The following is a 17,245-nucleotide window of genomic DNA, read 5'->3' on the forward strand; positions in this document are numbered from 1 at the left end:
CACTAGAATAAATCAACTTAGACACGCCTTCCCGTTTAAATAATCCTTGAATGCGTAGAACTAGAATTAGCAACGGTAAAAAAAATAGCTTCATCCACCTCACTCCCACAGAAAAAACTTGAAAATGGCACATAGGAAGAATTAGTTGACAATAAATTAATCGTATAATTGACACCTTATACAAAGTTTCTTTAAGAATAGTCGATTGCAGATATATTTATTGTTTCATTTTTTCTTTGCTTTCCCTTTTTTGACCGAAGAAACGTCTTTTAGTGCTGCATGTCCGGTCGCTTTGATATGCTGGAAGAGTTTATTCTTCGATGTGAAAGTGCTGGAACAAATCATACAGGTTGACACCACCTGCAATATAAAAAAATAAGCATAAATCTGACTAGACTTTTTCTCTAGAACAAAAATCTTAATTCTCTTAAATCATATTTATATTTTACAAGCAGTTCTCAATTTCTCATATCTAAAATTTCTAAGGAAGTCTTCGTTTAATTCATGCTTAATCAGGGAGGCACACTTCTAAACAGATGAAAGAATTTGAAGTAAATCAAGTTTGTGAATCTGAAATAAGCTTCCACTCATACGAAAATTAGGGCTACCTGGTTCGTGATGAACATTCCGGGTCATTGGTCTCAAATATCATTCAACACAAGTACAAATAATTACTCGCAATAGCAAATAATTCAAGATTACGAGAGGTGAAGAGTGATGAGAAAAAACACCTAAGTTCAAACAGTTGATCAGAATACTTCATAACGTTGTAAACACTCACCGATTCACTGTCACCGTCTGTGTGGTTTTTAAGAGAGGCTAGTTTCTTAACTGGGGGCGCAGAATTTGCTTTGGCTTTCATGGGTTTTTGCTTAGAAACTGCTTCAGTGTCTCCCAGTTTTGGATCTTGGGAGAACTCAGCTTGCTGGCTTAGTTCTTCTGTTCTCCCAGGCTGCTTGTCACCATCGTCTAAACTTAATTCACTGATTTCGTCTCCCAAACTTTCCGACGTTCTAGGTTGCAAGCTGTCCTCGTATTGACATTGCATCTTTTTTCTCTTTTGCATTTTCTTTTCTAATTTCTTTTGTTTGCGTTCCTTTTTAGAGATGCTGGTCTTCGGTCTGTAGTCGTCCGACTCGGAGTCAGACTGAACTTTCATCTCCTGTACAGGCACTTCTTCTTCATTATTTGAACCTTAGGAGAGAATAATACTAATTAGTTACATTTTATTACAGAATATTTTGGTCTGATCTATTTGATTTACAAAAGGAATTGCACAATCAGAAACTGATGAATAAGATTATCTTATTCATAAGTTAGATTATTGATACATGGAATAATTTTAAGTGAGAATTTTTTGAAGATATCTCATCGGCACGAGGGCAAGGAGCGAAGAACAGCAGCAACACACATCACTAGCTCATTTCTCAGTTTATTACCAAGTAACCAAGCAATGAGAATGATGCTGATTATCATCGAAATTTCAGATACTTTTACAAAATAAAACCACCATAAAATTTTTCACAAGAAATGAATCATCTCAAAAAATAAAGTATGTTGGTAATTGCAGCCGTTAAATACAACCTTTGATACGCCATCTACCTTGAATAAGGGAACACTATCAAAATAGTGTAGAGTTTATAACCAAGTCAGCCAATAACTGACAGTTCTCCAAGCTAAACCCACTAATTACAGGAAATTGGCCGCTACGTTTACTTAAGCAAGTTTCGAAAGGGCGGATCATGGTCTTATGATACAATGTTCTTGTTTTATAAAGTATGAAGTTTGATCAATTGAAGTTGAGGAAGATAATATGCTTTAAAGACGAACTTATCATGCTATCAAAAGCTCCTTAAATCGTCTAATTAAATACTCAAGTGATTTATGGTTCCTAGCCAAGGATAAATTCAGAGTAAAATTGGAATGATAAATACACACCAATTTCAGGTGCAGAATTGTCGTCTGTTGGGAGCAAATTTTCAGCTTGTAAGAACGCAGCCCACTTCAGCTTATGTTTCTTGGTCTTCATGTGCTGGTCCCTGGCCTTCTCGTGCGTAAAGAACTTCATGCACACGGGGCACGAGAGCTCCGTGAAGTCTTCATCCTCCTCCTCCACCTCCTCGTCCATGAGGTCATCGTCATCCTCATCAGTGCTGCTGCTGTCATCGCCGTCCCGCATTGATTTTTCCATGGCCTGCAAAGTACTCTACATTCAAATATGCATGTGATCCAAGCAAACTCTTATAGAACTATTTCATATATATCTCTTTTATATAAAACTTGCGTCGGTAAAATTATTTGAACCTAAATTTAAACTTGTTGAAAATTATTGTTTCATGTCTTTCATTGTTCAAAATTTTCCCATGTTAAGCTAAAAAAATAATTATTGAAATTTTAGTGATGATGGTATCAGTGCAGTGCAAGGATCACGAAAAACATGGAAATTGAAATGAACATTCAGAAACTTTATAATCATTTAGGATCATTCATTTAGGATTCAATCATTTATTAATGGAATTAGATCAAATTTTCAAAGTAATTCATATGAGGTGATAAGAGCTTTGTAAGGTTCACATAAAAAAGTGGTTAGAACTAACTTTGAGCTGTCGCAGATACTCCTGTTTCTCCTTCTGCAGGGCCGCGTCCTGCAGATCCTGCTCGAGCTGCTGCTGCCGCTCCAGTAGCTGGCGCTTGCTGTGCTCCTCCCGCTTTGCTGCCACCGCCCGACTCCTTTCTTCTATTTCAGCCTGCCAAAAAAGTGGAAATTTTCTTGTGTGATAAAACCAATTACTGTTCCTCCAAATTAACTTGTAAAACGAAGACATTTCATCTAAATATTGTTGATCGCAACACAACAATTGTTTCAATGGTCTTAAAAACAATGTAAATCGACAAAACATCCTGTAACTTAACATTCGTGAATAAAAAATTCCTCAAGTGAAATGAATGAAGAACAATGTATAGGTATTCATATGGACGAGAACACAAGCAGGCATTACTCATGGACAAATGATTTCAGTAAAATTTTAACATCAATTTGCTGACATTTTGTTTTAAAACTGAACTCTAATTGCACCTTCATCATAAATGCCAACAGTAAAAGGGTAGACAGACCAACAAATACAACTGACAACTTGTACACACTCACCATTCCAACAAAAAATGAATTGATTTTATTAATTAAAAACAGGGAATGGTTTCATGTCAATGATCAGGGCCCCGACCTTAACGCCTCTGATGGTGAGTGTTGTTTTTGGAATGGTGAGTGTGGGAGGCCTTTATAAAAAAAAAACTTGTACACTACAGACCAGACGTCGCTTCCACCGAGGGTCTCTCTTGCGGACAAACAGCACCAAGTTGCGGATCTGCTCATTAAACTGCTTCTTCTCTTTATCCCGGAATTTGCGGTTTTCTCTCTCAATTCTCTGAAAACATTGGCACCATAATATGATAAGCGTGAATATGAATAAAACTAGTATTGGTTTTAAACATAAACACAAATATGACCTATCTTGTATGTTAGTCAAATCAAATTACCAGTCAAGTTTTCCTTATAGATGGAAAATGCTTCAATACATACGTACATTAACACTTTATAAGACATCAAATCATTAAAAAAATTCTAGGTATGTGAAGGGTTTTTATAACAGCATAGAACTAAAGGAAACCCAATGTTTAAAATTTAGACATTTGAAGGAAGTGGCATTCACCTTCTCCACATATCTGCAGGAGGCCTGCCGGATGTCTATCTGATCAGCCCAAGCAAAAGACATGGAGGTGCAGTAGCTTGTCCAGTAGCCATAAAACTCAGCAACATCCTGGAGAACACAAGAATAAAAATTCCAGTCTTTTTTCTACACTGAATAATTCTCAAAACTTATTAATCAAAACTTATTAATCAAAACTTATTACTTATTGCCATCAGAATTGGACATGGCCAAATCAATGCACAGGCACAGGTCTTCACCTCAAGATCAGATAAGCTGTCTCCAAAAGAAGGCACATCCACGTCGTGGTCCTTTGAATTTTCTCGATCTCTCTCAGCTAAATCCTGGAAGAATTTTCTGAGGAGGATAAGAAAAGAGGATGAATAATTCCCAGACATGTTTTCAACATGAAACTATCAATAAAGTGATCAGCATTTCTGCAAAAAATTGCTTTACAACATCTAGGCTTCGTTCATTAATAGATGATACTTATCACTTAGTGAGCAATCATACCCAATTTTTAGATCAACCATACCCAGACTTGTGCAGGCCTAATGAACAATGCAACATGATTTTTGCTTGGAAGTTGGTAAAATAAGTCAAGAAATGTGATTTCTGATGCTGAAATGAAATATGGATTTGAGCTTGTAAAATAAATTAGGTACCTGTAATTAGGATTTTAATTAGGATTGGCGCGGATCAAGGAAATTATTTTATGTATTGTGGGCTGGTTAAATAAATTATGTACTATTGTTTTTCATTGTTCATAAACAAAAATAAGAAATGCGATTTGAGCTCATAAATTATATAATGTAATGAGATTTTGGCAAAAAATATATGATTCGGGCTGGTAAAATTAATTATGTTATGTGGTTTGGGCCAGCCAAACAAATTGTGTGCTGTAACTTATACTAACATAATAATATATGTACTGTGATTAAAGCTATAACATAAATTATGCAGTGAGAATAGGGCTTGTTAACCTAATTGTTTAATAAGATTTATGCTTGAAAAATTAATTAAATAATGAGACTGTGATGGCAAAATAAATAATTTGATCTAATTTGGGCAATGAAATAAATTATGTACCGTAGCTCTCAACAGAAATAATATTTTACTTATCTTACTTGTGTATACCTCTTGTAGATCATTGTACCTGCACACCTGTACACTGTGTACATGGCGGTGTCTATACCACTTGAAGATCATTGTAATTAAATACCTGTACACCGTGTACATGGCGGTGTCTATACCACTTGAAGATCATTGTAATTAAATACCTGTACACCGTGTACATGGCGGTGTCTATAACACTTGAAGATCATTGTAATTAAATACCTGTACACTGTGCACATGGCGGTGTCTACTGGGTCATCAATATCTAGCGTTACATTTTTTTCAAAATCAATTGTATTGTATGTAATTGTATGGAACCATGTCGACTGTTCTCCAGAAGGACCTAAAGCTTTCCCCATTCAAGCATGTCAAAAAACACCAACTGTCTGCTCAAGTTGTTGACAAACGCCTCCAAAGATCCAAGATTCTTCTTTCCCGCATTCATGATGGCACGCTGCCAAACCTCGTTTTCAGTGACGAGAAGATATTCAATGTTGAACACCACTTCAACTCCCAAAATGATCAAATTTGGTCGAAGAATGGGGACGAAGGATCCCGTGTGGTGACTAGGAAGCAATGCCCGACCTCAGTGATGGTCTGGGCAGCCGTAACAGAGTCCTCAAGGAGTCCCCTCTTTTTTGTTGACAAAGGGGTGAAATTGAATCAGAAGAACTATTGAGGTGCCATCCTTGTTGGTGCATTGTTGCCCTGGGCACGAAAGCACTTCAAAAAACGTCCCTGGTCGTTCCAGCAGGACTCTTCACATCCCATGGGGCCAAATCGATTCAGGAGTGGCTGTCCGAGAATGTTACCCACTTCATTACCAAAGATTAATGGCCCCCATCGTCACCTGGATTTTGGGATCTGGTCATACCTTGAGAGCAAGGTCTCGACCGTTCACCATCAAAGTTTGGACGCCCTAAAGGTCAAACTGCTGAAGGAGTGTGCCAAAATCCTGCAGAGTGTCATTTGTGACTCGTGTAAGGCTTTCTCTAAGCGTCTACAACTCGTTATTGATGCAGATGGTGGACATATTGAATGAAATTGTGGGAATTGTATCTCTGAACCTCTGCCAACATAAATACATTTTCAAACATTCACAATTGTGTTTCATTTCATAGTTCTAACAACTCAAAGTTGTAACGCTAAATATTGATGACCCTGTATACCACTTGAAAATCATTGCACTTAAATACCTATACACCGTGTACATGGCAATGTCTATACCACTTGAAGGTCATTGTACTTAAATACCTGTACACCGTGTAGAATCCATCATCAGCATCAGTGAAAGCCCCAGGGTAACATTTGCAACTGAAGTATTTGAAGACATTTAGCTCATCACTGGCTGAACTTTCTTCATCTGAAACAGAAATAGATTTAAGAAATAATAATATAAAGAAAAACAATATAATAAATCAGTATTAGCTTTGCACTGCCTAACTTTTTTTTAACAAAATTTTATAAGGCCATGGGTTATGTGGATGTATGATAAAAACTATATTCATGAAATAAAATATATTAGGAACATTAAAAAGGCATCACTAGTAATGATTTATAATGATAATCATTTGAAGAATAACCTGCTCCTCTGAGGATGCTCTCTCTGTTTCGATCATAGAAAGCCCGCTCATGAGGATCAGACAGAGTTGTGTAAGCCTGGCACACCTCCTTGAACTCTTCATTGGCCTCATCTTCTCGTCCCTTGTTCTTATCTGAAATCAAAGACAAGCATTTGCACTGAAATCTACAGTAAAATAACATGAGGATTTGAGGAAGTGGCAGAAAAAAATTCTGACACATTTTACTTGTGCCATTTTACCAAATTTTACATGATTCATCTGAAATGAAAATGAGCTAGAGAAATGACCCACTAATCCCAAATGGGAGAAAATAACTTATTATAGCGATAACAAACTTCTATGATTTCTATAGATAATGTTTCAAATAACAGTATCTTAAATCTAACATCTAACAATTATATGATACATCAAGGTTAATTATTTAATCTATTTATTGACAATGAAAAATGATAAAATGGCAGTACTTTTTGTGAGGTCAGAAATAAGTAGTATATTGACAATTATGTGAATCTTATATGAATGAAAGCAACATACAGCACATTTAAATAATAGGAAAGAAATAAATTATATAAATTATGATGTAAAAGTTGTTAAAAATATATTTTGTGAGAAAATTGCTGCATTAAAAATAACATAATATATAAAACAGGTACTTGAAATGATGAGATACTACACACATACCATTATAATAACAGGAAATGGTGAAATACTACACATATAACATCATAACAGCGGGCAAATGATACACACATCACATACCATTGTAACAACAGGCAAATGATGAGATACTACACACATACCATTGTAACAACAGGCAAATGATGAGATACTACACACATACCATCATAATAACAGGCAAATGATGAGATACTACACACATACCATTGTAACAACAGGCAAATGATGAGATACTACATACATACCATCATAATAACAGGTAAAAAATGTTGAATACAAAAACAATAATACCCACCTGGATGACATTTAAGGGCAAGTTTACGATAAGACTTTTTGAGATCCTCTTCAGAAGCATTTTGAGGAACTTGCAAAACCTCATAATAGCAGCGCATTATTGATTGTTGCAGAAAGTCAACAGCAACAACAATATTTCCAATTAAATTAATCCCAACAAAACACAATTGAGGAGTACAAGCTTTATTAGCTATCAAGGATTCTACAGACACGATGGACTTTCACTGAAGACAAGGAGAAGAAAAAATGAGCCAGTCAATAGAGGGATGGGAAGAGCTTGGATTTGTATAATAAAGTAGCTCAGCAATGAATTAAAATGACATACTGTGACATAGATACCCCATACTACTAGTATAATAGATTTTTTGGTTGGCCCAAATGTAATGCAAAAGATACAGGCATCTATTCTTCCCTCTTAAATCTTCAAACTTTAGTCTAGTGCAATGCATTCATTCAATATTTAATTTGTATAATACAAGATTTGTATAGTCAAGTCTGGGAATTAAGTAAGCCAGAATCTAGCAGTCAGCCAGCAATGCACATTGCTAGCTAATACCACAAATTGATTCAGTAGGATTTCATTGGTTTCAGCTCACTCTACATTTTATTTACATTATCTGGCCTAATTCCACTCATTTCCGAGTCAACCTTCATAACTTTTGCTAGGTAAGAACAAACCAGAACTTCATTTAAAGAGTTGACCACATCACATATAATTTAAATTCTCACTTCAGCAATAGCCTTAATTTCTTTAGCATTGAACAAGTATTTCTCAGTCATTTTGCTATCTAAAACATGCTTGCTATTATTTGATGGCTCTTAATTCTGTTTGTTCATGGTGAAAATTTTCATTTTGCTTGCTTAAACTGTGTCCATTCATGAATAACTCAACCTCTCACAGATTATGGGTTAGAGACTTTCCTGTTTGTTTTAAATGTTCTCCTAAATTTGCATGGCTAGTCCTGTTTAACTTATTTATTTGATGATAGGAGACACCAATGTGATGCCAAGGTTGTTCTCATTACAATAAAGTGTAATGAGAACACATGATTGGCATAATGCTGTTGTTCCTCTAATGATATTTATTGCAGGGGTAATAGACATTCAAAATGCTAATGGTACTGTCAGAGTTAGTTTATATTGTTGAACTGTTGTTGTCGGCCAACACTGTCTTTTTTTACTTACTTAGAACTCCTGAGTGGATTGTTCTGAAAGGAGATTGCATTCTGAGGTAGAGGCAGGAGGCCATACTGACTCTGAGATAGCAGCACAGCCAGCGGACCATGTTCTGTTGTAGGTCCAAGGCTGCAATCATGCTTAGGAAAGGGTGGTTGACACTATCAAAAACTTTTGACAGGTTGACTGCAGCTGCCACTGTGCAGGCTGGAGGCTACTGTGAGTTAAAGCCTGTTGCAGTCTGGTGCACAAGCAGGAGGGCGGTGACTGTGGAGTGTGGAGTGTCCCAGTTTGAAGCCATATTGTGAGGGGATGGAGGTAAGAGATTCTGAGATGTATGGGGGTAGAAGAAGCTCCAGGATCTTGACTGCAGGGCAAAGGAGGGAGATGGGGCGGTAGGAAGAACCCTGGTTACTAGGATTGCCAGGCTTGAGTATTGGAATAATTATTTAATTTTTCCATATAAAGGGAATAGAGGCCGTGAAAATTTAGATATTGAGGCCACAAATTGAGATATAAGGAACTGGAGGCCACGTGGGCCAAGATGCTTGAGGTGAAGGACTGCAACATCATTTGGACCCTGAACAGATGATTTGTTGGTGGATTTCCCATCCCTGTCATGGGGATGCCCAGCCCAGATTTGACGCATAAGGTGAAGGTGGTGGGTAGAGGGGCTTTGAGTGTGGAGTGGTCACTCTCAGTGGTGGAAGTGAAAAGCTTACAGAAGGTGGAGAATATCTTGTGCTTGAAGAACAGGAAGTCTGACCAAATAGGATTGGCTGATTTGGGGGAGTGGGCAGTTGTGCTTTCTGTCTAGGGAGCAAAGGGGATTATAGTGCTTGGACTGGTGCATGTGTCTAATCTGTCTATTGCATGACAACACAAGATGCATTCACCAGGTGTTCCTGGCATGGGGCATGGGCCTGTTGACTTCTGGGAGCCGGGGGTTGATAGCACGCCAATGCACAGTGCATCTTGCAGCTGCAGGCCCTCTCTTACCTAGTCAGGCTATTGCCGCCCCTACTACCTCTTATAAACTATGGTAAAGAGAAGATGCCACTGTGCAGAGAGTGGATGAATATTGCAAGATCTTTGGCGACACTTTGGTAGCAAAATTCACGCCTTCAGAAGATCTTGTCATACATTTAGATTGAAATTCTTGCATTTAATATATTTGTCAGTCTTTGCCAACTATTTAAAAAAAGTAAGGTTCCCGATGGATGGACAAGGATGCAGTGAAGCTTGTCTGGAAATCAGTTGCGATGAGTTCCCGCCAAAAAATGTAAACATCAAGCTTACGATTACGTAGTTGCGGTCACATTAGAGCGGGCAGACTGCATTATCACATGTTCAGTTGACACTTGCTGTACAGTGTACAATCAGACTGTTTTTAGGGTAAAATTAGTAATTTGGGCCTTTTTGGGGTAACACGTGCATGCAACCTTGTAAATAGGCTAAGTTCATGGCTTGTAAATAGTTTTTCATTACTCAGTGTATATGGCTTTTCATTAAAAATTACCGGTCGATGCATCTTAAAATTACCTGGCGACACTTAGGGCTCAAGAACCCATATATTGGCGACGCTGCATCCACCCTCTCACTCTGCGCCCTGAGAGAAGAGGAGGGAAGAGGGATGAGAAAGCTAGCCAGCCTGAGCCCTGAGCCCACTGTGCAGAGAGTGAACGAAGATTTAAAGACCTACGGCGACGCATTATCGGCAAAATTTTCGCCTTCAGAAGATCTTGCCGACACATTTAGATTGAAATTCTTGCATTTAATATATTTCTCAGTCTTCAGCCAACTATTTAGAAAAAAAGTAAGGTTTCCGGTACGTTGGATGGATTACGATGCAGCGAAGCTTGTCCGGAAATCAGTTGCGATGAGTTCCCGCAAAAAATGTAAACAACATTTTTTTGATTGCGTAGTTTTGGTCGCATTAGAGCGGTCAGACTGCTTTATTACTTGTTCAGTTGACACTTGCTGTACAACCGGACTGTTTTTAGGGTAAAATTAGTTATTTGGGGTAACACGTGCATGCAACCTTGTAATAAGTTCGTGGCTTGTAAATAGTTTGTCATTACTCAGCGTAAATGGCTTTTCATTAAAAATTACCCGGCGACGCATCTTTAAAATGGCCGGCGACGCTTTAGGCTTAAAAATGCATATATTGCCGACGCTGCATCCACCCTCTGCATAGTGGCCCTGAGCCAGGTTCTTGAAAATGAAATCAGACAATTGACCAATATAGGCTACCTACTCGTGTTGTACAGAGAAGTTTTTCAATATCAAGTCACTCAAGTGGATTGATACCTAGGTGTGAAGCTGTGAAGTCACTGAAGTGGTAGCCCGTAGGTAATCTTATTACCTATTTCTTAGTGTTATTATGGTGATCAGTGATCACAGAGAAAATTTCTAGTCTATGTTGAGTTGTTAATCCAGAGGAAAATCATTGCATCATTCACAATTCACAGAGCACAATCAGTCTTGACAGTCAATCTCTCCACTAGGTACCGGTACCATACTTGTAGAATGTAGCCTGTAGGATGTAGGTGACAGCGGCCACTGAGGCACTGACAGCAGTGACAGGTGTATACTCAATAATACTGTACTTTGTAAAACTAAAACCTATATTTACAGTGTTCAGTCACTGTTAACTAGAGACCAACACTCTCTATTCTCTCTGTGTCTGTAGACTTAACTAGCTGTATTCATAGTGGCAAACCAGAGCTTTTTTAGAATCAGTTCATTTTTAATTTCCTCATTCACTCAAGATTTAAACCAATTTCTTAAGTATGATAATGCTGGTATGATGGTATCCAGGATACTTTACTGGTCTACTTATAGGACTCAAAAATGAACTTGAGGGAGAGTCTAAAAAACTCTCTGCTTTGCCACTATGCATGATACTTTACTGGTCTACTTATAGGACTCAAAAATGAACTTGAGGGAGAGTCTAAAAAACTCTCTGCTTTGCCACTATGGCTGTATTACCTGTATAGGCAACCCAGCATAGCTGCATAGGCAAACTGAGAGGCACAAATAAAGCCAATTTATTCTGCTACTGGCATTTAGCTCTAAGCCTGAATTTAATAGTAGTATAGGGATTAATGAATTGAAATTGAACGAGGCCAAGGTTTGGGTTTTTCAGAAATTCATTTACCAATTTGTTAGAAAATATATCAAATTAAATAACTCGTAAAGCTTACAAATTCAATGGTTAGCAAATTAGTAAGGCATTCATATTGCCAAAATATAAATGGGTCTTACATTCCATCTTTCCATGATTGAACAACCATGCTAATTGCTACAGGAGTGCACCACCAATTTTGTGCACCAATAAGCCCTGAATCAAACGCCTTGGATGATGATGTTGGATCTCTCCGGCATAGTGGCAAACCAGAGCTTTTTTAGAATCAGTTCATTTTTAATTTCCTCATTTACTCAAGATTTAAATCAATTTCTTAAGTATGATTAATGCTGGTATCCAGGATACTTTACTTGTCTACTTATAGGACTCAGAAATGATCTTGAGGGAGAGTCTAAAAAGCTCTCTGCTTTGCCACTATGCTCTCCGGACATCCACCAATCAGCCGTGAACCACTCGGCTCTGTCTTCCTCCGGCCTTGCTTAGAACCTGCCGTGCACCAACAGGCCGCGGATAGAATCTGACTTCCGGGGCTCAGGGCATCGTTAAATTACGTAATTTTACGTTCACCGTATCTGAGGTTAGGTTTCAGATAGCATAGTTCTGTTCTAAAATTTATCGTCCTTCGACAAGTGGCCGTTCGACCAAGGGCTGGTTCAACCCACAGCCTAGATACGGACGGCTTGAAGTGTTGAAGGCTACGTTCCGGAAGGCAGGAATCATGATGGTCCATTACATCCTGGATAGTGGTGGTCTTCGGCAGGCGACCCGATATTGCTACCTTCCCTCTTGGACCTCTTCCGGCCGGGCTCGTGGTCGGTCTCCAAGGTTCAGTGAGCCTAAAAATGCTAAAATATCTCCCAAATTAGTGTTTGCAGCTCAACAAAACGTTGCACACCAGCACACGTGTTTACTAGGACCTAACAGCAATCAACACTGTTTATTTCCCTGTCATTATATATGAACCTAATCATATAATCGGCGTCATCACTTTTCTATGGCAGAAGTAGAACTGTAGAAGAAATGAGTACTTACACCCTCGGTTTGCACAAGCCAGAAATCTAAACGGCTAAGGTCGCAGAATTTTTTTTTAGTTTTCTATACAAATAATGACCGTACAAAACTTTCAGTGACGACAATATTATGTTACCATATGTAATCCTAACCTTAGAGTTTTAAACCAAAGTTTGTGTTTCTTTTGAAGTTTTTCTTCGTTTTCGCGAGTTGCGACATAGCAGAAATGACGATTTCTAGCAGAAATAACATAATAATAATAATAATAATAAATTTCTAGCAGAAATAACAATTCAGCGGAAACATTTATTTTGTATAACATTTCGTACTAGTCTCGACCTCAAAAAACCAAATGATGAGAACGTAACGCACTCTGAGAACGGTATGTGCTATTTATTAAATTAATTAATATTTCAAAAATTCAGGGATCAAGCAAAGTTTCAATCAATGCATTAGTTCATAGTTTTAATTAATGTTGCGAATGGTAAATTTGATGATAAAAAATTGTTAAAAAAAATGATTGATTTTCAATAAATCACTTGTATTCTCTTCCTATTTTTTACATTGTAAGGTGCTGTAGATCAGCGAGATCTGAAAGCTCATCTGCGCAGTCAAAGACGGAAAGAAGCTGGCAGTCCGGCCGGCGGCATCAGTTCAGTCACGGTCAAGCTTTGTTGTGGTGAGGAGCACTTGGCTGCGACTGACTGTTTGGTGACTGAATTTGCTTTACCAGCGTTGTTTCCCCTAGAATACTCAAGTGAATATTTGTATTGACATTATTAAATACCCTCCATATATATTAAAGTTTACCTTAGAATCCGAGTGTCTTCTTCTAATTGACAGCAGGTGAGATTAACTAATTTCTTTTAATTCAAAGATTGATATAACGATAATTTTTTCCGGCAGTGCAAAAACATTTTACGTAGGTATAAATTATGTAGACCACTTTTAGTGAGATTTCTTCCTTAGTTATCTTATAAGTTTTGGTTATGATTCAACCGATCAAAGTTAACGCATTAACTGATTAAGCCTCTATAATGAGGTTAAGCTCCGGGCTGCCAGCCAGAGTGACGGCCGCGGCTGTGATGTGCCTGATAAAAAGACGTACCTATGTGATGTGCCTGATAAAAAGACGTACCTATAAATTTCTAACAACTTTTTCATATTATTCGACAGTTTCCATAGAAGAATTGTGACTGACCAGAATGCCTTAGAATAATATATTTATTCCTAATATTGTGCCTCGAATATTTCAGGGTCCATAGGTATTCATCACCACACGATGTTCATGGCTGCTGTGCTGTGGTGTTTATGCTATTTGTTCATGCAATAAGTGACTAACCTTATCAGTACTGAAAAAAAATTCTTAAAAATCGTTTACAATGATATTTTACATTTTTTTCATTTGTGTTTTGTTTTTCTCTGCTGTTGAACTGCTACTGATGCTAATCTAATCCTTCGTTAATAACAATGACAATAACAATGACAATAACAATGACAATAACAATGACAATAACAATGACAATAACAATGACAATAACAATGACAATAACAATGACAATAATAGAACGACCAAATAGAAGCTCGTACGTGTGGCCAGTTCTGGCAGCCAGAACCAACGACCACAATTGGCCGACAGTTAGCAGTTTGATAGACACGACACGGGACAGCAATGAAGGCCTCCTGAATTTTCCAAACTGAGTCCGATATTATAGATGCCTTTCTCCGGAACAGTAGTGACGGTCAGTACAACTTGCAAATTACTAACCGCCACGATTTAACGTTCTATTGGCCAATCGCAGTTAGCGTTTATGAGCTGTCGTGGCTGCCGCTACTGTTCCTGTGTAGTAGCACCTTAATAAGTTTAGATGTCATAGAAAAACTTGTTGTGACAATTTCATTCTCAGGAACGATTAAATCGCATACCAGCCACCATAGTTTTTCGATTAGGTCTTGAAGATCAACAAGAAATCATTGCTGTCTAACAATACTGCTGTCTCACAAACGATTCTCAACATTTTATTGCGATTTAAGTTGATGAAAATAAAAGTGAAATACTCGTCGCACTATAACTTTTGGTAGAATCTTGACCGTCCTCAATGCTATTTGTATAGGCAATATTTAAAAAGCCTCCCAACGAAAGTCTCGCAGTAGACAATCGGTTAGGATCAATCAAGTTGTTTGGCAAAAAATAGAATATATTGAAAACGTTTCAACTGTTAACCGATAGTAAATATTCAGTATTATTAGGAAAATAGTAAAAAGGTTATCTCTAACCATGTATGCTGACCGTTGAACGAAATAAGCGTGTCTATGCGAATCAGAGATTAGTCAAATTATATCAAATCCTAAAAGGTTAGTCAAGATTGATAATCCCTGCTATTTTAGAATACCATTATTCCGGATTCTGTTAATAAGAATAAAACTAATGTCGGTACCTAATGAAAGAAAGACCTGTTCGAACTTGCTTTAAGATAGGATTCCCAATTAAATAATGAAAGAAAGACCGTATAAAAAAATGCAAATAGGATTCCCAATTAAATCTCGTTCTAAAATGCAACAATTTTTTACTTGCCTTCTAAATTAAATTCATGTGTACTCATTAAAATCAAATTTAAATTTTTGATCCATGTCCTTTCGTCCTCCGTCTTGCAGTGCCTTCTATTATCCCACTAGAAATAAATTTTCGGGTCTCGGTAGTATCCCAGCATATGACAGGTATCATGGATACCTGCCTGACAGCCCTATATATTTCCATCCCCAGGCTTTAAAGAATAACACAAACATTATCAAATTAATATTGACTCAAAGCCATTGATATACCAGACCCTCTAATAAACTCTGGATTAACATAATGTCGTGCCACTTTCTATTCAGTAGGCACCCACTGGCCTCTCAGTTTCAGGTCACAACTACGGTACGCTTGCTCATGGTTGAACTAATAATAAATTAGTTCAACCATGCGCTTGCTGGACCTCTATAAATGATCAGAAGGCATTAAGTGATGCCCGTGCGGGTAAATTCGCGAGCATCTATACCGTACGCCGGCGTGGTAAATGCATGCTAACAATCGAATAAACCTGCATGCGCTATTCCTTTTTAAATCAATATTCAGTTTGTAAATTAATAGTGGAAGTATTGACAACTTTTGATACACGGTCTATCTTAGTTTCTTGACTAGGTGCTGGAAAATTGTCCGTGTATGTTGTTGACCTGATCGATGGCCTATAAGAGAAATACTCTTATTCACTATAGAAACGAGCGATTTTTCTTGGAGCAATTCCAACATCGTAATTCCCAGGCTGCTGTAAAGTTTATGACTCTTCTAAAATGTCCATAAACTCCATCCCAGACCCAAACATTATCAACCATAAAGGTTTCTCGAAATCGGTTTGTTTTAAAGGTTTGTCAAAATCACATATTTATTTAATTTCATTTTTTCTGTGAAAATATTTAGTATTCAAAGGTCAGTGTTTGCTTACTATGGTAATGACGATGCGTTTGGTTGTAATATTATTCGTCTTAGCTTCTGAACTTAACTCCCTGCAGTCAAGGTCGCACTGTGCCACAGCAGGTTTATGGGAGTCAATCTTCCTCAGCCCAGCAGCCCAGCCCCATAACAACTCGTGCTTTGGCCTTCAAATAGAATTTTGGTGTCCAGATCTGTATAATGGGTCTAAACGGCAAGAACTTCATGCAAACAAGAACTAATCGTTAGTAAAATAGCAGCGTAGGCGGTACCGCTACAGAGATAAGAAAGTTGTGATGAGTAATTGCGCTAATTTATTAATCATTCTAAATCGCCAATCGTTTCTAAATTATCTACAATTTGAATGCATTAAAAAAATTTTCATGGATTCCTTCTGATGCAAGTTGACACCATCAAATAAAAATGTATTCTCGTCTATCCTGGTCCGAAGATTGCGGCAAGTACGAGTCGGTTCGATCAGTGTACATGCCGTGCTTAGATTCTCTGAGCAGCTCGGTGATGAAATCCCTTGTTCGCCATTCAGTATAAATTTGTGCCTGCTTGCCATTCTTGTTGCTGCTGCGTAGTAGCATCTGCGAGGTCTCGGCTTACCAAACATCCTATGAACTCTGAGCTTCTCTGGACTCAAAACAGCAGGTCGCTCAGCATCTTTTTGTCATTTTGCTGAGCCTGCGAAGTGCGTTCAATGGCAGCCAGTCAGAGTCGATCACGCTCTTCCCTCATGATAGCATCGGGTTTCTCAAGTCCAAGCTTCTTCCTTTTTGTTATCTCTCGAGATGTTTGGTGTTGGGTACTGCGCATCAGAGCACCGGCGCGTATCATCCAATTCCTGCTACTTGATTTGCACTTGTGTTTGATGAGAAACTGCTTTATCTGGAGGAAGGTGTGTCTGTTATTGCTTTATCAATGGTTGCACTCACAGAGTTCTAGTCTCGTACCTTTGATTGCCTCCTGCGATGCTTGGACTTACGCCGCTCGTTTGATGCTGCGTCTTGTTGGAAGATGCACCACGCAACTCTACCAATTCCAAAGTCTCCCAAAA

The 17,245-nt window shown here is 38.0% G+C and overlaps 2 protein-coding genes across 3 annotated transcripts in view; one reads left to right on the forward strand and one right to left on the reverse strand.

Moving 5' to 3' along the window:
• Nucleotides 1–151: 151 nt before the first annotated feature.
• Nucleotides 152–7,627, reverse strand: LOC108678917 (dnaJ homolog subfamily C member 21). Its single transcript, XM_018167414.2, has 10 exons — nucleotides 7,380–7,627; nucleotides 6,407–6,538; nucleotides 6,078–6,186; nucleotides 3,968–4,064; nucleotides 3,711–3,818; nucleotides 3,309–3,425; nucleotides 2,598–2,747; nucleotides 1,939–2,194; nucleotides 782–1,194; nucleotides 152–360 (listed from the first exon to the last, which is right to left on the reverse strand). The coding sequence occupies exons 1-10, from the start codon at nucleotides 7,474–7,476 to the stop codon at nucleotides 226–228; spliced, it is 1,614 nt and encodes a 537-aa protein (XP_018022903.1). The 5' UTR covers nucleotides 7,477–7,627; the 3' UTR covers nucleotides 152–225.
• A 5,726-nt stretch (nucleotides 7,628–13,353) lies between these two features.
• LOC108678918 (glutamate synthase [NADH]) overlaps nucleotides 13,354–17,245 on the forward strand; it is a 42,202-nt gene continuing 38,310 nt past the window's right edge. For both annotated transcript variants that reach the window (XM_047879624.1, XM_018167415.2), the window contains exon 1: nucleotides 13,354–13,559. The gene's annotated coding sequence lies outside the window, so the exon portion shown is untranslated. The remainder of the gene's footprint in view (nucleotides 13,560–17,245) is intronic.

This window comes from Hyalella azteca, unplaced genomic scaffold (genome assembly GCF_000764305.2).
Source record: "Hyalella azteca isolate HAZT.00-mixed unplaced genomic scaffold, Hazt_2.0.2 contig3451, whole genome shotgun sequence".
NCBI classification, from domain to species: Eukaryota; Metazoa; Arthropoda; class Malacostraca; order Amphipoda; family Hyalellidae; genus Hyalella; species Hyalella azteca.

Excerpts from the sequence above, each read along its gene's own strand:
- LOC108678917 (XM_018167414.2), bottom strand. The coding sequence starts at position 7,476 with ATGCGCTGCTATTATGAGGTTTTGCAAGTTCCTCAAAATGCTTCTGAA. Across the intron at positions 6,539-7,379 it reads TGCCCTTAAATGTCATCCAG|ATAAGAACAAGGGACGAGAA; the intron begins GTGGGTATTATT and ends CTTTGATTTCAG. Across the intron at positions 2,748-3,308 it reads CTCGGTGGAAGCGACGTCTG|GCTGAAATAGAAGAAAGGAG; the intron begins GTCTGTAGTGTA and ends CTTTTTTGGCAG.